The following is a 25,008-nucleotide window of genomic DNA, read 5'->3' as shown; positions in this document are numbered from 1 at the left end:
TAATGTTTGTATATCAAATTATTTCATTACAATTACGATATAAGGAACGAAAAATTAGATTAATTGTTAATAATTTCCCAGTTTGGAATATAGGTCCCTATATTTGGAAAATAATTCCTGGCATTTGCTCCAGTTATTCTCTTTCTTTCTTTCTTTATTTCAGCATATTAATTAATTAATCATATGGCTATGCAAGAAAAAACTTGAGAAAAAATGCAAATTTGATTTTATGATTATTTCCGGTTTTAAATTTCCAGTTTTGGACATTTTAATTTTTTTAACAATATTAACATTCTATAACTTTATACCTACTAGTAGGTTATATAAAGAAATTTAAATGACGCTTCTAACTCAATTATATACAAAGATATCTAAAATTAAAAGGAGTGCATTTTGCCCCCAAAGTCCCATTTTTTCTATCTCTAGAGACCGTTTCAGCCGCTGGTTGGAGTTAGTGGCTAATTTTTTAGTTATAATATATGAAGAGTAGTAAAAATTCTAAAAAAATCTGAGTGGATCTGGTTGAAACTAGTGTTGACTATAGAAAAACTAAGATAAAAAGAAAATTGTACAATGGTTAATTGTGTTTCAAAAATGAACCATCATTACCAAATGATTCGGGAACCAAGATTTTATCTATAATCACGCAAGTAAAAAGATCAAGAAGAGAAGTAATTGAGTATATTTCACATTTTTTATAATTTATGGACAAATTAAGTTGTTGAAAATTTTAAATGATAATATCTACAGCTTTTATTTCACTTGGCTTCGATACCAAATATTAAGGTCTATATTACAATTGGTTTTTATATTTTGGATGATGTTATTTATAGCTAAGCAGAATAAAGACGACCGAGTGAATCCCCTTGTTATATTCCTTGTGCTGAAAATAAAGTTTTTTGCCATATTGTAATATGTTAGGGGTGCAGTAGCTTGACTGAATATTGTTAAAATAATCTATATAAACTTCTAAGAATTTTTGGATTAAAAAACAACATTGAAGGCATTTTTTAGTTCTGAAGCATGGATATTCAAATTAATTTTCGCATCCTCCTAAATGTCAAACCCGATTAGTTAGAATAAATTGATATACAAAGTTTTCAAGTAAAAAATAATTAAAATTTTATCTTTCAAAAATCTGTAGATTACACCAAAAATACATTATCCCCCTGTACTTATAATATAAATTTACATTTTATTTAAATGAAAATCAGGTTAAAAATCGAAATATATATTTTATAAAATGAAATAATATACTTACCTACAGGGCCCCATAACTAGAATTTTTCCTGATGGGGGGAGGGGGGCTAATTTTTTGCTTATTCTAATTCGAAATTGCATACTTTGCTTGGAGAAATTGCATATTTTCATCACTTTTTATCATTTTTAAAATGAGATTGGTGAATAAGAATATTACAATAGAGTTAGGAAAAAAAAATATGCAATATATTATTGAAAAATTTGAATAATTCGTAAATGACCAAATTAGGTATAATTAATCATAATTTATGTATTGATAAACATAATTTATGTGATAAGGATAATTTATGATATTAGGAATATTATGTAATATTAAGGATGATTTATGTGATATTAAGGATAATTTACTATGTAATATTTATATATTTGATATTATCTAGGTGTAGGAAATTGCAAAAAATGCGAAATCTGCAATGATGGGGTGGCCAAAATGTTCCTTTGGGTGGCCTTGCTCCAAATACCCCCTCTAGTGGCAGACTACCAAGCATTACTTGAGAGTGCTTAAAAGGTTTCAGTTCGTTATTAAAGTTAAAAGAGAAGTTCCTAAATTTTGATTCATATTAGAATGTGTTATATCCATGAATCAATATGATAATTTTTTATGCTATAACTCTTGACATATTCAAATTTTTTGAAAACAATTCATGTTTATATGCTCACTTATATTTATATTTAATATTATAATTATGACATTATATAAAAAATTTCATCCTATCTTAATAGAGCGTTTAATATAGCATAGGGCATTGCATTTACAGTTATAGCGAATTCGCGGTGAAGTAATAAACAAAAATATACAAAAAAATACAGCATATTTTCTATAAATATCTGGTGTTAACTATGAATGCAGGGTTAAGTGAAAACCGGCGTCATTTTTGGTTTTGGGTAGTATATGCCAATTGTTAAACCTTTATAAAAAAAATATATGAATGAATGATATTTAATTCTCAAAAGATTTTAGCACATTAAATTTTTTAATGAAAATTTTGATTTTTTAATAATTTAGAATTATAAATGTTGTAATTATTCAATTTTTCCTAATTTTTTTTATATTGTTATGTAATTATTTTTTTTGAATATTATAATTTTTTTATATTTGAATATTAGAATTAGTTATTATTATATTATAATTTTAGTTGGGCATTGTTAGTTCGCTATTCAAATTTGCAATTTGAATATTAAAAAGATATATATATAGGAAACAAAATTATTAAAATTTAATTTAAAAAATTTATATTAATTCATCCAATAATTATTATTTCAAGACAAAAATAAAGGTTTGATTATATATATTTTAATATTTAATCTTTCTTTTTTTTATAATAATAAAACGTCAATCCAACACTGGTCCGAAGAGTATACATACTCAGGGACCGCAGATATTCAGTCTAATAAATAGACTATACAATTAAATTTAGAAGAAATAAATTGTGATTGGAAGTTAATTTTTTTTTATATATCAGCGTATTTAAGGTAAAAAAAAATATATATATATTTTCTTTTCTTTTATTTTTAATGCCGTTTTATGCTTTTATTTTAATCATAATATTAATTACATTGTTGTATAATTTTGGCCGCAGCATTAAGTTATTTGTGATTAAAATTATTTTGAATTCTTTGTAATGTATCTAAGTCAAATTATTTTAAGGAATTTATTGTTGGAAAATATAATGGTAATAATATTTTCGGTAATAGTTTTAGCATTTTTATTAGGTTTAATTTTAGGTAGAAATACATCGTACATCAAAATAGAAAATAAGGAATTAGATAAGATAAAAAATATATTAAATGAGGAAAATAAGGAAAGAAACATAAACATTGCTAGAAGTACAGAGAATTTCAGACGAATTGCCAGGCCATATGTCGCGTGATTGTTATTTAACAAAGGATTTGAAATGCGCGAGATGTGGCAAGAATGGCCATTTAACTATAAGATGTAGATTAAACAATATGATTGTGAGATGTAATATTTGTGGCCAGGATGGACACACTCAAGAGAAATGTAACAAATGACTAAGAAAGAAATATTTTAATAGTGAATTTTGTAACAATAATAATTTTTTTAATGTTGATAATTTAGTAGCAAATAAGAATAAATATTTTAATTTTAATAATAAATTTGGTAATAATAGTTTTTCTATTAGTTCAGGTAAGAATAAGCATTTTAATTTTAATGATAGATGTGATAATTATAATAATTTTTTTAATGTTAATAATTATAGTAAAAATAAGTATTTTAATTTTAATAATGATAATTTGGATAATGTTGATATTGTTAGTGCAAGTAAGAATATTATTGTAATATGAACGATAAATTTTGTGATAATAAAAAGTGTTTTAACGTTGATAATTATAATTCAAGCGATATTAATAGAAGTGATATAAAAATAAAAAGTAGAGATTTTGAAATATATAGAATTAAAAATGCAACTTGTGTAGATGTACGAAAAATGGAATTAGAGAATTTTTTAATGAAGAATAGATGCCCGAGAGTAAAGATAAATATGGATGAAGCAGAAATTTGTTTTTTATTAGATACAGGAACAGAAATTAGTTTGGTGGAATTTTTTCGAAACTATCCCTGGAAGTAATGATGAAAATAGTGAAATAATAAGGAGTGATTTCGAGAGAATTAAGTTACCTAGTATAGAAGATAAACAAGAATTAGTTCTCGATAAACTTAGAAATCGAACAACAGAATTTGTTGATAATAGTGAAATAATAAGAAGTGATTTCGATAGATTTAAGTTACCGATTATAGAGGATAAACAAGAATTAGTTCTCGATAAGCTTAGAAATCGAACACCAGAGTTTTTGATTAAATATAGAGTCAAAGAGAATAAGATATTAAAAGATATAAATTCTATTGAGGTAACACCAATCGAAATCAACAGACAGAGAAGTAAAGCAGCAGAACAGGAAGAGATGGTCGAAAATAAAAACAGCAATGAAATAAGTATAATTTTAGATCAACATTTGGAGGTTTTTAAAGAAGAGTTGGGTACATTAAAAAATGTGGAGAATATTAGTAGAGAACTACCAGGCTAAATTTTGTGCAGTAAGAAGATTGCCATTTTCTTGGATAGAAGAGATTGATACAGAATTAAATAAATGGTTAAAAGAAGGTATAATAAAACCGATAGTACATAGCGAATGAGCAACACCGTTAGTGCCAGTAAGAAAACCTGATAATAGTCTGAGGCTATGCATAGATTATAGGATTTCACTAAATCCTTGGATTAGAACAACTGTTGGCAAATTTGAAAGGAGCCATTTTTTTCTCGAAGATAGATTTCTCTAATGCGTATTTACAGATTAAAGTTAATGAGAATACAAGTAAAATGTTAACGATAACAACACATAGGGGTTTATTTGCGTTTTGTAGGCTACCATTTGGTTTAAAAGTTTCGGCGCCAATTTTTCAAAAGACTATGACGGCGTTATTTCAGGGAATAAAAGGAGTAATGTATTATTTAGATGATGTTCTGATATCGGGTAAATCAGAAGAAGAGCACAATACTAGATTGGTTAAAGTGTTAGATATAATATTGGAAAATGGTTTAAGAGCCAATATAAATAAGAGTGTTTTTGGAGCAAAAGAAATTAAGTATTTAGGACATATTATTAAGGGTAATGAAATTACGCCAATTGCAAAGAATATTGATAAGATAATGAATATGAGAGCCCCGATTAATAAAACGGAAGTACAGGCGTTTTTAGGAGCAACAAATTATTATCATCGTTTTGTTCAAAATTTTGCAGAAATTGCTACTCCGTTGTATGATTTATTAAAGAGAAATAAAAAGTTTGAATGGGGAGAAGCACAGGAGAAAAGTTTTGAAAGATTGAAAATAAAGATGGTAGAGAAACCTATATTAAATTGTTTTAATGAGAATTTAGATATTATATTAGCAGTTGATGCGTCCAATGAAGGTATAGGAGGAGTATTGTTACAGATGATTGATAATATAGAGAAGCCTATTATATTTTTGTAAAGACAGTTAAATAAGGCAGAAAAAATTATTCAACTATAGAAAAGGAAGCGTTAGCAGTAAAGTTTGGTCTAACTAAATGCAGAGAATATTTATTGGGTCGAAAGTTTTTGTTATATACTGATCACAAACCGTTGGTAGGACTATTTAGAAAAAATAATAAAGAGTTGATGATTTCGCCCAGGTTACAAAAATGGTTGTTATTGGTAGGTAATTTTTATTTTGATATTAGATACAGAGAAGGTAAATTAAATTGTTTACCAGATATTTTATCAAGATATAAAAGAAACAGAAGAGGAAGAAAGAGAGTCCAAAACCGATAATGTAGAAATATGTTTATCAGAAGAGGAAGTTAATAATATTATAAGATCAGAAAGTAGATACTAGAGAGAAACCGATAACTTTGGAACTGGTTGATAATATATCCAAACAAGATGAAGAATTAATGAGAATTAAAGCATGTTTGAAAGGAGACATAGAATGGAAAAAGGAGGACAAAGCATTCAAAAGAGTTAAGAATGAATTATATATTGAAGGCAATTGTCTGATGAGAGGATATCGTGTAGTAATACCATGGACGTTAAGAAAAGATATTCTAGCAACGATACATATAGGACACCAAGGTATAGAGAGGATGAAAAATAAAGCCCAGGAATATATTTGGTGGCCTCAAATGAATAGGGAAATAGAAAGTTTAGCTAGAAGTTGTGATACCTGTAACATGTGGGCAAATGTACCAGCAAAAAATAAAACAGATAAATGGCCAGAAACAGAGGTTCCAGGGAAAAGAATACATGTAGATTTTTTAGAATATGAAAAAAGAAAATATTTTATCATGGTAGATGCTGGGGCGAAATGGATAGATTGTCAACAGGTGACAGGTTTAACGACAAGAGTAGCCTTGACGAGAATAAAGAATTTTGTAGGCAAGTTTGGATTAATGGAAACTTTAGTTTCGGATGGAGGACCAGCGTTTAAAGGTAGAGTGTTTGTCCAATTTTGTGAAAGGTGGAATATTAAGCATTTATTATCGCCACCACATTACCCGCGAAGTAATGGACAGGCCGAGAGAATGGTTTCCATTGTAAAAAGCTGGCAAGAAAGAAAAATATGGAGAAGGAAAATGGTGGTTATTGTTATTAGCTTACAATAACACTAAGACAGCCAAAGGGAAGTCACCCGCGGAGATATTTTTAGGTAGAAAAACAAGAATGGAATTAGATTTTTTGAAAGAAAAAATAAAACAAAAGGATAATACATATGAGGAGAAATTTAAGGTTGGAAGCTTAGTTTGGATTCTTATGTTTGATGGTCCAATTAAATGGGGGAAGGGAATAGTAAAGAGAAATTTAGGAAGAAAAGGAGTTGCGGTAGAAATTGAAGGACAAAAGGGAACTTGGTCTAGACATATCAAACAAGTAAGACCTAGATACTTAGAGCAATAATATTGGAGATAATTATAGATAGAATGTTTTAGGATTTAGGAAAATATATATATTATGAGATGGAAATTGATGATAGACATATTTATGAGAATCATAATTTCTGATGATATGGAATTGATGATAGACATAATTATGAGAATCATAATTTCAGATAATATAGAATTGATGATAAACATAGTTATGAGAATCATAATTTCTGACGATATGGAATTGATGATAGACATAATAATGAGAATCATAATTCTAAGGATGATAAATTGATGAAGGGCATAATTATGAGAATCATAATTTCTGCCGATATGGAATTGATGATAGACATAGTTATGAGAATCATAATTTATAGAGGAATAAAATAATTACGAGAATATGAGAGATTATAGGAGATCTTTAGATTTTTTTTTAAAAATTAAATTATATAGTAATTTGTTTTAGATGGCTTCCTTCGTCAGAGTAGGAAAAAAAATTATTAAAATCGAAATACGAGAGGTTGACGGATCCGTAGAGTCGAAGAAATGGATAGAAGCTGCCCGGTTGGAGGCACAACAAAGATATGGACAGTTATTGCAAGAAGTAACGAAAAGATCAAGATATGAGACCAGAACAGATCAAGATTGGGTCAGGAGAAGTCTAATGGAGTGTTGGTCTTGCGGAGGCACCCACAAGTTACGTTACTGTCCAACTGCGGCGTTAACCTCCGACAACAATGCTCTGCTATCAGTAAGAGAGGATATTGACCAGCCTAAATCTTCCACACCAGTGGGTTTTTAAGGGGGATGGTGTTGTAATTATTCAATTTTTCCTAATTTTTTTATATTGTTATGTAATTATTTTTTTTGAATATTATAATTAGTTATTATTATATTATAATTTTAGTTGGGCATTGTTAGTTCGCCATTCAAATTTGCAATTTGAATATTAAAAAGATATATATATAGGAAACAAAATTATTAAAATTTAATTTAAAAAATTCATTTTAATTCATCCAATAAATATTATTTCAAGACAAAAATAAAGGTTTGATTATATATATATTTTAATATTTAATCTTTCTTTTTTTTATAATAATAAAACGTCAAAATCCAACAATAAATATATCAATTCCTTCTTTTTTTGAAATCGGGACACGTTGACGCTATAATTAAAATGGATTATATATTGGAGGGCGTTCTTACCTTCTTAGTCGTCTCTATTCCAGAGTCTTGAATAACGATCACTTATATATTAATAAATATTTAATTTTAAATATTTTGAATATATCGAATTTTTTCAAAATGTTCATAATTATTATTCTTTGGCGAAAAAGATATCTAAGGATATTTCTATCTATTCGGTATCAATTTTAAAAAAAAATTATTCATCTTTTGTAGTGTTTTTCATTTTTACCAATCAATCGGCTTTTCACCTTTTTTTTTGCATCAGATTTTTCAAAGATGCTCAAATTCTCCAACTATTTTTTTATGCAACATTTACTATATTATAAAAGTAAGTATAGCCAAAGATACAAGAAACAGTACTTTAATTAACATCTCGGAATGTGAGTATTTTTTATTAATAATTATAATTAATAATGATATGGTAATTTCCCTCTCATATATTAAGATTAAATGTTAATTTTTTTTATAAGATAGCACAGTTTTTATATACTATATCTTAAAATGGATCTTAATTTAATATATTGAATCCTCAATTATTATAAATTGAAATATATAATGTATTTTCATAAAGAATATTGTTATTTATATTATTACAATTTTTGAGTATATTTCGGATCTAAAATAACAAATTTTTTATTTTGTAACTTTTATACCTTTTAATGGTATATATTCGTTTTGCAGTGATGTCAATTTTTTCATATTATCTAAATATAATATTTTGTTTTGGAGTTGGCAAAACGTATTGAGGAACTAAAAAGTACTAACCAATTATGTCTTATTTTGCTGAACTTTGTCATTACGCTATCTACTTAAAAGATTGAAGCATTAAAATATAAATTCAGCAAACAGCGATATAAGTTTTTAGAATGCTTTCAATTAATTTTTATGCATGGGCCAAAATGTTATAATGAAGTACTAATTGGTCAATTTAAATCTAGTGTTTTAAAATTCCACTTCTTCGGCCAACTACACGAATCTAAACCAAAATATCTAATTAATGCTTTAAAACTCAGTCAAAAGCAAAAATTATCTCTGGAGAAGGGGCTTTTCTTAAAATAAAGTAAGCCCCCCCTCTCCCCAATGCCCACGAAAAATGATGCCCAGGCCACTACCAAATTAAGGAATAATCGACTTCACAAAAAAAATAATTAACAATTTTTTTAGTGACTTGACCTTCTTCAATGTAATATTAAGATACAATATATCCTAAAGCCTGAAAATTTTCTTTTCTTACACATAAAATTAATTATGGAATGATATATTTTATTATTAATTAAACGTATATATTATATTTTTTGAATATATAAAATTTAGATTCCTTTTTCTTTATATAACAATTATTTGAATCAATGCGTTTAAAAAGATCTGAAAATTCTTGTTTATTTACAGCATTCAAAAAAAGAAAGGGAAAAATATTTTAAACGCGATATTCTTTCCCTTTTTCATGTCTCAATATTATGGAGGAATGATTTTTAGATGATAAATTATTTTCCTCTTTTAATAAAATGATATCTTTGTCCGATAAGGGTATGAATCTCTCTTCAAAAATGGGGACATTATTGTAATGAACACTTTTGACATGCAGATTGCCATTTTTGTTTAATCGATTCTGCTCCGCCATCATTTCACACCCTTTAGGTTTAAAAAATGGTGGGCTTGGTCCAAGCCCTTTTAAAAAATTGCAACATTGGGTGAAAAGTTTTATTTTCAACGACTTTTTAAGTGCCTTACGTATATCGGAGCTGCAGAAGCAATAAAGATAAAAATTGAGCGAATAATTGCAAATTTCCAAAGTGTCACTTACTATCATACCCACTTTAAGCGAGTTTTTTTTGCGAAACTTCTCGAACCGAAAAAAAATGGATATAAAGGCTGCGGGCAATATACACACTAAGAAAAGTAATACAACGGAAACCATTAGAATGATGAGACGCCTTTCATTTTGAAATTTACGTTTGATCTTAATGTTTTGTCGGTGTTGCCTATTACTTTTATTAGTAGGAACTTTATCACTTATTTTTTTAGATTTGATCTTATTATAGCTACTTTGAGTATCTTCATCATCGTCATCTTTATTATTACTTGTATTCGAGTTTCTTACGCGTAAAGAGTCTACGTTAAAAGTATTAGGAATTCCTTTTTTGATCCTTTTAAATAATTTAATAAGAGAACCATTTTCAAGGGATAGGGGTTTTATGCCATCGTTTATCTTCTCTACCTCTGAGGAAGATATAATCGTGTTGTAATAATCAGTTGTGAGCTCGGATGCAGGAGTTGTAGTGGTCTCGTAATCGCAGTAAATATTATCTAGGTCTCCGCTATGACTAATATTTGTCTCCTTGAGATCGGAATACTTGGGTAAATCGTTAAGATTATATTTTTCGTCATTAAGGGATATTGATGGTTTTTTAATATTGATATAGTTGTCCCTTTTACGGGTAAATTTGTTATAATGAAATATATTTCGTTTGAAGCTATTTTGGTTCGTATTTTCATTTTGAACATATGGTCGCTGCTGATCTCTAGGTATTGTTTTTGAAGATCTGGAATTTGTTTCTTCGAACATTTTTTTGCGCTTTTTAACAATCTTACCAAAATCATAGGCTATACGAAAATTGAAGAAAATTAATAAGCAAATGGGGAGAAAAGTTAAAAATATTTCCTTAAACCACACATAGCCTATATTGTAGGCTACAGAATCGCTAATAATCTTATGAGTATCAAAAGTGTAACGTGTCGGAAGTATCGTCCTCTCAACATCTTGAAACGAATCGTTAATAAATTTTCCCATTCTTAAAACAACAGAATCATTATATTTAAGTAGAGAGGAGCGAGATAAATTATTAGGAATGTTGAAATCGTTAGTGTTTGTAAACTGATAGGTATTCTTACCATTATGATGCAATGAGTGATTGTTACTATTGGTCGAATTTACTATGCCACTTTTATTCTGAGGTAATGAGGAGAATAGTAATTTAGGCACTACTTGATATTGAAACACCAAGGGTAAGCTAATGGCGAAGGCTATGAGGAATGAAATTATAACGGCAATTTTGGCCCTTCTGTCAGTGCATAACACCTTATACCGAACTGGATGGCATACAGCTATATATCGTTCGACAGTTAATGCGATAACGAGTAATACGCTCGATTTCATAAAGCCATTTAAGAGTACCAAATCGATTCGACACAAAAATGTTACGAAAGCTTTACTCTCTAGGGCTGGAAAGTCTATTGAAAAATAGACAAAATTTTCAAGGGCCCATGGTATGGCTAATAGATTAACGGATAAATCGGCTACAGCCATCCATTTAAGATATATATAGGCAACCCCTTTAAGCCCACCCGAGAACAAGGTTATGAGATTCAATAGGTTTCCAAAAATACCTAGTATAATGAATAACGGGAATATGGTGAACCAAAATACTAATTTGACTTTATTTAAAACAATATCTGGGATATCTTGCTCATACGTTTCCAACTCGCTAAGCACGATTGATATGGCCGAATTATTCATATTATTATTTTTTGAAAAATTCTTCTAAATTTAAAAAATATAAAAATATAAGGAACATCTCCTTTTTGTAAAATGACTAAAATACTAAAAATTAAGTTATAAAAATGCTCATTTTTTATCTTTAAAATTAATAAATGTATTTATTTTATGTTAACTAGATCGTTTTCTTCATAAATATTTCAAGTCGAGGCCATTCTGAATTATTGAAGATGATGCATAATTGAGGCTTCGAATCATTTTGGTCTAGCAATCTAATTTGGATGATTAATATTTTTAAAATAAAGTAAATACTAAATTTAAAATATCAGTAAAACAAACATTATTTTTTAGGTTTAATAAATTTTTGGAAAAAATTATGAAAAATCAAATATTTAAAATCTTGTTTTCTTTTATTAGTTATGAAATAAATGTATTTATTATTATAATATATAATACTATTTTTGTATAAAAATAAAAAAATATTTCTATAATAAATTATGTGTAAATTATTTATAAATATATGCTAATTTTTATCGCAGAAAATTTTAAAATAAGATTATTCAAAAAAATTAATATCTTAATCGATGAAAATAAAAATTATTTTGCATAAAGCCATTCTCAGAATATAAAAATAAAATATTGTCACTTTTCTACATTATTCTTTGCGTATATTTATAATAATTATCCCTTATTAATATTTAGCGATTTGAATTTTAATATATCATCTACAATTTAAATTTTTTTATGAATTAATATTGTTTGAAAAAAACCAAAAAATAGTTTTTGAAAAAGAACCAAAAGTAATTTTACAAAACAAGAGGATTAGTATTATAAATAAAGTATTTAAAGTAAATTTATTTAAAAAAATAACAGCTTTGAATTTATATTAAAATTTTGAACATTTTAGAAAAATTTATATATGATCAATTTTTTTTAAAGTTTTTAAAAAAGAATAAACTGACTTTTTAGTCAAATTTCATTTAAAAAATTTTTTAAATAAATTTACCAATTGATTTATTAATTATTATTTTACGCACAAATTTTTAAGAAAATAAACCTATTAATCTAAGTGTTGATAAATCACTCCATTTGAGTCGATTTTTGTTTGACTACAACAAGTTAACATTTTAGTCGAAAGCTATCGACTTGGCCTGGAAATTTAACCCGAAAAACTATTCAACTTGAAGAGTTTTAGCCGGCATATTTATCTGATTTAGCCATTAATTACAATTACGTTAGAGGATTTCCTCTCTTAGTTTTTTATAATGGTTGGTTAAATTGTTACTAAATAATAAAGATATTCTTTTGTACAACTGGAGTAAAAATTTTTTTGCTTAATAACCTATTTGTTGCTCAAATTTTATTATTTCTCCTAAACCATATCTTAAACCCCTAAATATTTTAAGGGCTGGTAATTTTCATATCATTTGTATAATCGATAATAATTTTGAAATACTTTTATAAATATTAATTTATTATAAAATCAAAATTGTTTTACATTATGTTTTATAATAGATATTAATGCGGCTAAACGGCTCGATTTGAGCCTATTTTTAAAAACGGCTAGCTGAATATTTTCACCAGAAAAATATTGCCTAAGCCCTTAAATTTCGCTAATGGACGTGCAAACTTTGGGTCATCCATAACCAAAATCTTCAAGCTTGCGTTATATTGTTCTGAATAAAATATCGTGTTAGTCGGTTTCAAAAATCGGCTCAAATCGAGCCTTTTAACAACACTAAGTCTTTAATTAAAACCCAGTGTAATTTATCTAGATATATTGCAAGATAATGGTTGCCATACATTAAAATAAACAAGCATAATCCTCAAAGATTGCAGCTATTACCATTTTTTTAAAAAAAGTAACTTAATCATAATATGCGAAATAATTGTAAGAATGTTAGTTTAAATTCAAATCATTTTTTTTAGCCAAAACTATAATTCGAGTAGAAACAAAAAGAATGTTGAAAGGAATATGTTTTGTTGCTCTAATAAAATATAATTTTATGCACCTTACATATAATTTTTTTTTAAATTTGAGAAAAAACAGATAAATATAATAATATAATTGATAAATAATTTATTAAGCAATCAAATAATTTTATATGACATTCTTTATTTAAAACTCAAGGTGTATTTATTTTTAATTTGATATAACGATTTCAGGTGTTGTGTAGTACTTTTATTTTCTTTAAAAAAACAGATATTAATTGACTAATTAGTTTAATGTATTATTAATGTAGAACTAATCTTATTTGAACACTAGCTGATAGATCTTTATTCTTGACAAAATTATACGTCTTAGTTATTATCAGGTATAGATGTTATATAGAAATTTTACCACATCTTCTGAGAATTGAGATTGTTTAGTTATTAGTGCTGTGTAGTAAAGGGGTATTTTTTCTGAAAAAATTAGGTAATGGAATTGCTAACACGTTGCTTTTTGAGTTACCCGTTACTTTATATTTTATTATTATAATATTTTAATCATTATGTTTTATTATCGTGAGTAGGGGATACTGGGGTTAGGCAAACCTATTTTTACAAAATTGGTTATAGCTCCTGGTTTTTTTAGATAATATAAAAATAATATATGATTAGATACCTAAAACTATACTCTATAAAGGTGCCTTATAAAAAATTTTAAAAATATAATCATTTTTTATTAATTATATTTTTTGTAAGAGTAAAAATTTTGTCCAACAAGCCCCAATAGCGGGGTGAGGCAAACCACTTCATGGGGGTAAACCATTGGTTTTTTAGGCCATAATAAATTGGAATGCATTTTTATTTATTAATAATGATATGTATAGAATAATTTTATTGTTTTATTGTTCAAAATATCATAATAATGATAAATTGTAGCTAATTATATATAAAAATTGAAACTTAATTTTGGTTAATTTAATAAACATTTTGGACATAAAAAAATAAGGATCTTAAGGAGAGCTTATGATTTTTTTAGCATAAATCCTAAATACCAATCATAAAACGGCCATGAAATAGCCTTTTCAAGATTTTGAAATTTTTTTCATTATTAACTGCCATAATTAACGTGTATGGTTTAGCACAGGCGCGTACGCAGCGGAGGGGGGCAGGGGAACAAATCCCCCCCCCCCCTCGAAAGCCAAAAAATGCAGAGTCCTGATTATATTTTTATATTATTGTTAATATTAATTTATATTTGTTAATATTTATTCCTATCTCATATATATATTTAATTACATTTATTTTAGCAAGCCCCGATAGCTCTAAATTGACAAATTATGATTGAAATAATATCTAGATATAATAATCATAAAACTTTCCCAAATTATAAAAGAGTGTTTAAACTTTGTTATAAAATTTAATTTACATATAAATGACTAAATATTTTAATAAAAATTAAAATTCTGTCATGTAAAAATCTTTTGAAAATTTCATCAAAATTTTATTTCTTTAATAAAATTTTTAATTATTAAATATTCCAAAAGATTTTTTGTCTATAGATGTAAACTAATGAAAACTATATTAGGATAAAATTTTAACCTTCTGGTATATTTAATTTTAAAATGAGATTAAAGGTTTGCCAGGCCCCTGGGTTTACCTAACCCCAGTCTCCCCTAATTTATATTAAAAATTTAAAACAAATTATACGAATATCTGATTTCATTCTTCTTTTATTTGTTATATTTTCATTGGTCTATTATTGAACCTTTGCATCTTAAAGGTCAAATGAATTAAAGAAACAGTAGGGGAAACTGGGGCTATACGACAGGTGTGGTAAAAAGGCATTTTCATCTTTAGGGCTAATTATTTTATATGGTCAAAATAGGTATTTCTATTCATAATATCTACCATAAGTTCATTGTAGTGGGAGTTCTGCATACAAACGAAGTTATTTATCAAAAACTATTTTTTTAGCTCTTTTTCACCAAATTTTTTATTTGGTAACTTTTTGTTTGGAGGTATAAGTTCTTTTGAATTTTGGATATATACCTTAATGCTAACAAATAAACTTGGTCCAAGCTTCTAGCTTATCTCAAAAATTTGGAGCTAAGCGAACTTACTATTCTAATGGCTAAACGGCAAAGGGTAATATGACAAATTAGTGAAGTAAGAATTTCCTAGGGTAACAACCCTAGAAAATATCTTAAGTTGGTTCTTTGTCTGTGTAAATCAATTAACTGAACTCTGATATATGACTATATTTATAAGGATCCTCCAAGATATAAAATCATTTTAGATGACGTTGTTGATACGATAACCGCTGACGCAAATCTTAGAACAGCTGATGAGTCTATAGCCAACTCAGTAATTAACAATGATAGCAGACACTTTTGCCATAAGAGTATGGTGCAATATCGTCATTGAATATTATAGGAGTGAGGTAGAAGGAAATAGAGATGGAGCATGAGTTATGGGGTTTCTAGACTAATTTTTATGGTTTCGCAAAAAATTTAGGTGGTAGGTATAATCTTTTTTTAGGGAAGGGGTAAATTATAGTGTAATTAATAAATTTAGGTATATCAAACTTTATTTGTAATAGCATTATGAAAGCTAATTATAATAGTAACTATAATATGGGAAATTGGCTCATTAAGTAAATAGAAGTTTATAAAGTTGTATGTTTTTTAGTTATAGTTAGTATAAATCGAAAGCAAAAGCATATATAATGTATTTTTCAGCTATAATACGAATTTGAATATTTTAATTGTATACTATTAGTAAATAAATAATTTATAATACTACAATTAACAAAATAATATTAAAAAATAATATAATATTACTACATAATATTGCCATTCAGTAAAAAGCAAGAAGATTTGATATAATACACTAATTACCTAAAGTCATATTCATTCTATCTATGCAGCGCCGTGCCGAGACTTTTGGTGGCCCAGGGCAAAAAATAATTTGGCGGCCACTTAAAAAGTTTTTTGATAATTTTTAGAAATGAGAAATAAAAGCATATATATTCTATTAAATTTAATCATAAATGAGTAACGCACATTATAAAAATGAATATAATCATAAACTAAATATTTCAATTTTATTTATTCTCCTTGCCTTTTTATTTGCAAAAGAGGATATTTGTCGGTATAATCAAACGCTAAAGAGAGATTAACAAGTCGGTTCTGTGCCATGCAGGATTGTAGGTAAGTTTTCATTAATTTGAGTGAGAAACTGATTTCTATGGATGCCACGGTAGTTAGAATGGTTAAAGTAATCCTTAATACAATGGATATATTTAGTAAATGGAGTATTCATAAGGCTTGCTAAATATATTCACTAAAAAATTTAATTCAATTAGTAGATCTGTAGATTAATATCGCTTTCTAATGTATCCTAACCTGTGAATAAAATATTTAATTGACACCATTTTTCCTTTAGTTCTTTCAGGCGCATTTATCAATTTTGGTATATTAAATAAGAATCCAAAATGATCTTTAAAGAGCTTTAATTTTCCTCCAACGAATTTCTCGCTTCTAGTAATACATTAAAAAATTCAATCTCTTATTCTTTTTAAGGATCATGTATAGGCATGCCATCTCCTTCGTAGGAATATTGTTTTTGAACTTATATAAAAAATTCTTATTTTTCAAGCGCTAAAAATATTGAGTAAAATTATAAAATTTGGCGGCCCCTAAAATTCTCTAATTTCTGTGGCCCGGGGCGGCTGCCCTACTCGCTTCTCCTCGTCATGGCCCTGTATCTATGCCAGGAATTGTATGTCTCTTTTGTGAAGATAATATTTTTAAACATTCATAATTTGTTTTAATTATTAATTATAAAGATAAAAATAAGAATTTTTATGGGTTAAATTTCATATTTTTTGCCCAGGGTCGTTGGTAAATAGTAAAAAGCACGATTTAACTTTATTCTATAGCGTCCACAGTATAAAAGGTATAAAGCCTCGTTTTTTATAAGGGTTTGGCTGACGCCATCGCGAACAATACCCAATTTTTTAAAAAATCTTTAAAACTCAGTGGAAGAAGATCAGTAGGGTAACAATGCCCTTTGCATCTTTTGATTCCAGTTCAATTAGGTCTATAAAAATAAGTTTATCAAAAGACCACAATACCGATTTTACATAACTAGTCAACGCTTGTTTATTTGACAATGTTGTAGATTCTTCAACCAGAACGATTTTGGATTGTAAATTGATAATATTAAATTTTTATAAGCATTTCCTTGGAAATGCTTTTAATAATTTAACAAAGCAGGATACCTAGAATTTATATGGCTCATATCTCAATCCATTTGCTCTTGTAAATCTAACAATTCAAAATCTAGAAATTGTCAATCTTTGCAAGATAATATGCAGTTTAAATAAAATATTATATAGTTTGTTTAATGTGATTAACCATTTTTAATGCAATCTCTGTCTTCATTTTTTTCCTTTAGTTTCATAGCCTTTTTTAGCAGATTTTTGTTTGTGCAACTGTATTGGCATGTTTCCAAATATTTTTACGCTACATCGTATTTTGTGTGTTCTTCTTGTAAATGGCTGTTATTAATTGTATAATTGCATCATTCACTTGATATATGTAGTCTTCCTTGCTGGTAAACAAGGGTGCAGCTAATAAATGGCTAGTCAAAACGGATGGTTATAATGACATTTCCCTATTTCTATTAGATATTATTTTTTCAGAATTATTCAAAATAAGGAAGAATTGATTTTTGAATTAAAAATGTACCAATAAATATCTACCATATTGTTTATTTTTATTTTGTTAAACATCTTATTTTATTTATAATTGTACAATTAATAAATTATACTGAAAATGAATGCCTTGTAAAGAAACGAGGATATATTCAAATTAAATTTGGTTAGATAGTTTACTAGGTTCCAAATTTATAATTTATCCTGTACAATATTGATTCGCAATTTATTTTATAAATTGCAAAAGTTCTCGCTCACATTTTACTTGTATAACTGACAATGTTAATATAAATTAAAGCAAAAAATAGATTGTAGCTAAGCAGCAGCTCTTACAAATAAATTAGGCAAATTTTGCATATAATACTTTGAGATTCATTGTTATTCGAAGCTTCTCCCAATTCTATATTTTCTTTGGATATTTCTTTGTAAGATTTTTAATTTATATATACTATCTAATTCGGCTATCTGACGATACTTCGATACCCTCGTTATTAATATTCCAAAATTTATTTGGGCAAAAATTTGTATTTCACTATTTTTAGAATATCTCTCTTAACTATTGATTACTTTCTCAATTTTGGATCAAAACCTAAATCTTATAAAGATCCATAGGATAATTAGGGTTTTCTTTTACTCTACATTCATCGGTATTTATTATTTTCATGCTACCAAATTTAGGGAGGTTATAAAGCCCGATTCAAGTCTATTTTAAAAACGACTCGATCAAGATTTTGGCTAAGATAATATTATGTAAGATTGGAGATTTTCCTCATAGATGGCACATAAAGGTTTGCACCTTTATTTGCCAAATTTTGAGGCTTACATATTTTGGCTAAAATCTTAATCGGGTCGTTTTTAAAAATCGACCCCTATCGGTTTTTTAATTCAATTCAAATTATATGACAATATTTTCAGGTACCACCCATGACCCATGCAGTAAAATTATCAATATTCTTTGTTATTGTTTGAAGATATCGCGAAAATGGAATATTTAAAACATTTTTAAAAAAATATTTGCTGTTAAGTAGCTGTAATATTCCTGTAGGCGGTGTCCTGGTTCGACTCAATTTTGATATCTAATGCTGTTTAGGCTAGGCTAAACATTTTTACGAGGACACCCTATTTTGAGTTGTTTTATATTTGGTGGCATTGTTATTTTTCCCATTTTTTTCTTGTTTTTTTTGTTGTTTCCGTTTTTCCCCTCTTTTTAAGCTATTCAGTTGGAGCTATATTCGATCAAACAGCCGGCTGTTTAGCAATGAGTCGAACCAGGACACTCGTTATACTTTATTGCTCAAATTTTAAACAAAAATAACATCAATTTCTTTTAAATACACTAATCAACTTTATGGAAAGAGTTTGATTTTACTGGAGTTTGTTTCAGCAAATAAATTGGCGTTTATTTCAACCCTCTAAAATCTGTATTTTGTGATGGCTTCGTGGAAATATTTTCCACTTGCACCAATTTACCCCTGTTCACAGAACACCCTCTTCTTAAAGGTGTGTCTAAGATTTTCCAGAGAAATAAATCTTATTAATGAGCTTTAGAGCCGCTTTATCCACCTTTGGACTGGTGCCTTTATTTTGGTAAACACTATATAGTTAGTTTTATATAAAATTAAGATTTGGGCATCTATTAACGAAATCTCCAGGCTTGCGTAATATTATTTTGGCTAAAATCCTAATTTAAAATCGACGAAATCGAACTGTTTAACAACATTACTCTGAATTATTTAATTTTTAAATGTTTAAAATTGTATATGCACTGTATAAATGTTCGCATTAATTTTGTTCACCTTTTACTGATTTGTTGTTTCAAGTAGTAAAGTATAATAATACACTTATCATTTTGGATTTTCTACATTTTGTTTTTATTACTTTATTAAACATTTAGAGTGCTATTTATTGTTGGCTGCAATCCCCTCCCTCCTTCTTCGAGTCTATTGGACAAACTTAAATAGTTATACTGTTCTTTAGGTGAGTATAGATCTCGAACTAAGTTTAATCTGGAGTATTAGAGAATCATTCATAAAAAATTAGAAAGAAAATTTCCCTGAAATACTGAAATATTTTAAAATAAATATTCTTTTTTTTTGTTAAGTGGGCAACCGGTTTTTAGCGGATATTGGTCTTCAATTATTAGGCCAAAGCGTTTTAATTAAACATTATGTTAATTCTCTGACTTGCACATATAAATTTAACTTAAATAATTTCTTTCCCAAAGTTTTATATCCTCTAACCCAATAATAATGTGTGAAAGTTAAAGGGGAGAAAAAAACAGAAAAAATTATTTAAAAGATGGTTCATTTTCTGTTCCTTACCAAAGTAGCAATTTTTTGACAATGAAAATTTCTAGGAAAGTTAAAATTTTTTAAAAAAATGATGGTTGGGCAGATCGTAAAAATACTTTTATTTGAATTGAATTAAAAAAATTAATCTCTTGCAGGTTTCTACTGATGATATTAAAATATTCAATAATGTTATTCATTTCATATTCATATTAATCTAAAATTATTGTAGGATTATACGTAAAATTTAAAGAAATCTTAAATTTTTTCCCCAAAACTTTCATAATAATATTAATTAAATTCAGGGCACCTAAATGTACCTTTGCTGCTTCTGTTATCGTGGTTTTTACCCTGAGAGCTATTTATTTTATTTTTAGTTTTATTCGTATACACTAATTAAAGAAGAATTAGAAAATTTTGTCATAGTTCTATGCATCACAAATTTATCAAGGCATTTATTTTCTAATAAAAATTATTATAAAATCCTTTGAAACCAAACATTATGGAAGATAGCTAAACATATTCAATTTATTGGAGTTGGGACAAAACTTGAGACATTTAGCTCTAAAGGTAAAAGGTAAAAAGTTATAAACGTTTATATTCTACCCCTCCTGTTATTTTTCCTTCTTTCTTTCTCTGTTCCCTGATTGAGAGAGAGATAAACGCGATGGGCTCATTTTAACTAGGGTTAATATTATAAAATTAATTTTGTTCAATATAAAACTATAAAATTTAATATTCAAATTGAGAACAAGTATTTTATATCAATGAAAATTCAATTAATTTCTTACCAAGCAATATTCATAGTACCCATATTTGACAAGTTTTTACCGTTATAATAAAAAAAAAGCAAATACCTTATTTCAAAAAAATGGCTTCTCATTATATATATTTTTTAGGTTATAAATCAAATCTAAAAAATAATCAGAAGAAATTAAATATTAATTTTAATCAATTTCGTTGTTTTAAAAATAAATACTGTAATTTTTTAATTATTTTTAATTATTGATCATCATTTTTTTAGAGTTTTATTTAATCTTTAGTGAAGATGTTAAAATATAAAAAAAGGGGGTGGGGGATTTTTAATTTGCATATATTAAATATGATATATAGCATATATAGTTGATACTATTTAAAAAATAAATCTCAATTCTAAAAACAAGAAACAGAGTTATTATTTTATTTTTAATCCCAAATACATCCATGCCGAAGTTGATATTATATGGATTGAGTTTAATTAATTTTTATATGCAATATTATAAAACCACTAAATAATAGAAGATTGGAAAAGAGAAATGAATTTATTTTTAAATATCAAGTTCTTAATAAATACAATACCAGCTTTGCCATAAAAAAAAATATCAAAAATATTTGAAGAATATTTTAGGTCAAAAAAATAAAATAAAATATCGTTATCTTATATTGAATGTAAGATTTAGAATAGAAATGAATATGAAGAATAAGCGGACACAAAATTTAAATCCCTAGAGAACCTTGAATGTGTTACATTATAACATATATTACTATATTATTTGTATATTTATACAACCCAAGATGGTTATAATTACTGCAATAATAATTTCTTGCCCATAAATAAATTGCAATCCATTCATAATAATATTTTGTATTTTAATTTTAATCACTATACACAAAATTTATTGTAATAGCAGTATTATTCACAAGGGTCTTATGATAAAATAAGGATAATCCTCTATATACATGGTGAAATATTGAAAATATATAATGTTATATTTTTAATACAATAGAAAACTTAATTCATATATTTTCAAAAAATAATAATTGAATTTTGCATATAAGAACTCGTTTGGCTAATGTTCTGCTAACTAAGTAGAAAAAATCTTTGAATGAAATTTATTATCATTCTACCTTGTATCTTATTACACAATTCAAAACGTTAAAAAATAATATGACGAACGAAACAATATAAATAGCGGTAGAAATTATATTTCATGGTTAAAAAAAAATTCATTAACTCCTAAGCACAAAAAACGAGTTCTTATCTGTAATGATGAATAAATAACCTTTGCCTATTCATGATCAGGGTTGCCAGAGTTGGGCAGGTCCTCCAGAAAAAGAATCTAGATACAGATACAGATTCTTTATAAAAAATGAACCTTAGATACAGATACTAGTATCTTTTTCAAAATATCAAAAAGATACAAGATAAAAGATACTTGTCTTTTACTAAATTAGAGTATCTTAAATACAAGATACTTTTAAATTATAAATACCAATTAAATTAGAATAGTTTATAAAATACAGTTTTTATTATTTATTTGTGAAGAACATAGCATACACATATAAGAATGAATATTTGCAATAATTAATAAAATATTTATTAAAAAATTAATTATAATAACCAGGGATTTTAATATTAGTTTTTGCCCATTAATAGCTTAAACAGGGGAGAGTAGTATATTTATGAGAGTTGAAAATTTGCAAATAAGAAAAAAAAATTAAATCTAATGATTTATTAGAATTTGCAGGTTATTTTCTGTGTTGTTTTAAATATAGCTTATATTCGGAGTATGTGGCTAAATGGCATCTTTAAATAAAATATACTAGATTTATTTTATTCATTATGTTTAATAAGTATTTATCATTACTTATTTGTGATTTTTATGTATTATTTGAATTAGTTTATTTTCTAATATGACTTATTAATTCTTGCGTTTGTAATATCATATATATGAATATATTTAAATCTCTTTTCAAATTTTTTTTATATATTTCTTGCAAAATCATTAATTATATATAAAAAATATCATAATAATGTACAACTTTATATTATAATTATTAAATACATAATTATTATTAAAAAAATATACATAAAAATGGATTTCGATTTTATTTATATTTTTTTAAAATTTTATAACAAATTATTTTTGTTAAAGAAGCCATTTTATATCGGATCAAATTTTATAATATTGGCGGATAACCGATATTTTAAAATGGGTGAAACCGGCCCGATCCATCCGATAAAAAAATTGGCACATCCCTAATATATTTTATATATAATTATTTTAGCAAGTTCTTATTAGAGGAAATTTTTAAGCTACAATTGATATATAAAAATATTAGATAATTTTAAAAGACTCTTAATAAAATAATTATAATAAGGTAGGATTTAAGTTTATTAGTTACTTTTATTTATTTATGATATTAGTAATATTACATTACAGTATTTATTTACAAAATTTAATCAATTTAAAATGCATTAAAAAAAATTATTATGTTTAATAATTAATAAATATACATTCTGCCATATTGTTATTTTTTTTGCGCATTCTGTTTATAAAGGTGTGCGAGATTCTCTTCAGAATCTGTTTTTAGTGAAGCTGGTGATATTGACAGTTATTATCGCCGCAAGCTGACCTCTGATAAATTGGAAATATTGGTATTTCTAAAAAGAAATCTTCGTTATATTAATGTTAAATATTATTTTAAATATTTATTTCAAATTTCATAATATAATTGTTTTTTACTTATTATGTATATAGATTAATGTTATTATTCATTATATAAAAGTGATTTAATAATAAAAATATTTTATATACTTTTAGAATTGCAATTGAATTGAATATAAACTATAACTCATCATTATAATATATTTAAATGACATATATGGTATAGTTAATAATAGATGATATACTAATAAAGTATATTAAAAATTAAAACCATTGGTATCTTTACAGAATACAAAATTAGATATGATATCGGATTGGTAATCGGCCGATATCAATTTAATATCGGGAATATCGGATCGGCCTCCAAAAAGTGGTATCGACACACCCCTAAAAAATTTATATCCAAAATGATTTTAATTTGTAATCAACCATCTTTTATAAAAAAATTTAATAACAATTATCTAAGAGGGACTTAAGTATAGTTACTATTATGTTGATAATTATAAAATAAAAATGTATAATATACTTTAATATGTTTAACAAAGTTTGTAAAGGAGTTAGTTGAACCTTTAATAACTTTTTTACTTGTGCAATTTTGACATTCAGCTTGTACCTTGTTCTTTTTCACATGAATTACTTTATAAAATTTTCCATCTTGAATTTTAAGATTCGGATTTGATTCAGGAGAACCCATCTCCATAATTTCATCTTCACTACTATGATTGTTAAACATTTTACAAATTAAAAAATATTACATATAAAATATATCCTTCTCTTATTTAGTTTTGGTGTTGTTATTTTTAATCTATCTATCTTTGTGACCTGTAACATTTCCAACTAATTTTGGTTATCAATATATTTAAAATATAGCGCGAAAAAATAAAGAAAATAATACAAGATTTCACGAAGAAAATAAAGTTACATTGTGTGATATGTAAATGTTTTAAACATGAATATTAAAAAGAATCTGTATCTTTATCTGTATCTTTATCTGTATCTTTATCTGTATCTTTTTAAAGAAAATGAAAAAGATACAAGATTCTTTTCAAAATAAAGGATCTTAGATACAGATAATAGTATCTTATTAAAATGTCAATAAGATACTGAGTACAAGATACAAAAGGATCTTGTATCTTAGATATAAGTATTCGCGGTACTGCCCAACTCTGAGGGTTGCCAAATCAAAATTTTCAAATTGCGCTAAAAAAATTTTTGCGAGATCTTATGTATGGTGAGGAGGTATATATTTGACTTCCCTTTTTTTCTCATAATAATTACTTTATTACACTTTACAAAATC

At 26.4% G+C, this 25,008-nt stretch overlaps 1 protein-coding gene across 1 annotated transcript; it reads right to left on the bottom strand.

Moving 5' to 3' along the window:
- Positions 1-9,212: 9,212 nt before the first annotated feature.
- LOC135926783 (uncharacterized) lies at positions 9,213-11,606 on the bottom strand. The gene is made up of 2 exons (XM_065462715.1): positions 11,524-11,606; positions 9,213-11,392 (listed from the first exon to the last, which is right to left on the bottom strand). The coding sequence occupies exon 2, from the start codon at positions 11,366-11,368 to the stop codon at positions 9,269-9,271; it is 2,100 nt and encodes a 699-aa protein (XP_065318787.1). The 5' UTR covers positions 11,369-11,392; positions 11,524-11,606; the 3' UTR covers positions 9,213-9,268.
- Between the last annotated feature and the right edge of the window lie 13,402 nt (positions 11,607-25,008).

Source organism: Gordionus sp. m RMFG-2023, chromosome 3 (assembly GCF_954871325.1).
Source record: "Gordionus sp. m RMFG-2023 chromosome 3, tfGorSpeb1-WG-v2, whole genome shotgun sequence".
Classification (NCBI taxonomy): Eukaryota; Metazoa; Nematomorpha; class Gordioida; order Chordodea; family Parachordodidae; genus Gordionus; species Gordionus sp. m RMFG-2023.
This window is presented reverse-complemented; position numbering and strand designations above follow the sequence as displayed.

What these genes read in the sequence shown, in the direction of transcription:
- LOC135926783 (XM_065462715.1), bottom strand. Translation starts at nt 11,368, where the DNA reads ATGAATAATTCGGCCATATCAATCGTGCTTAGCGAGTTGGAAACGTAT.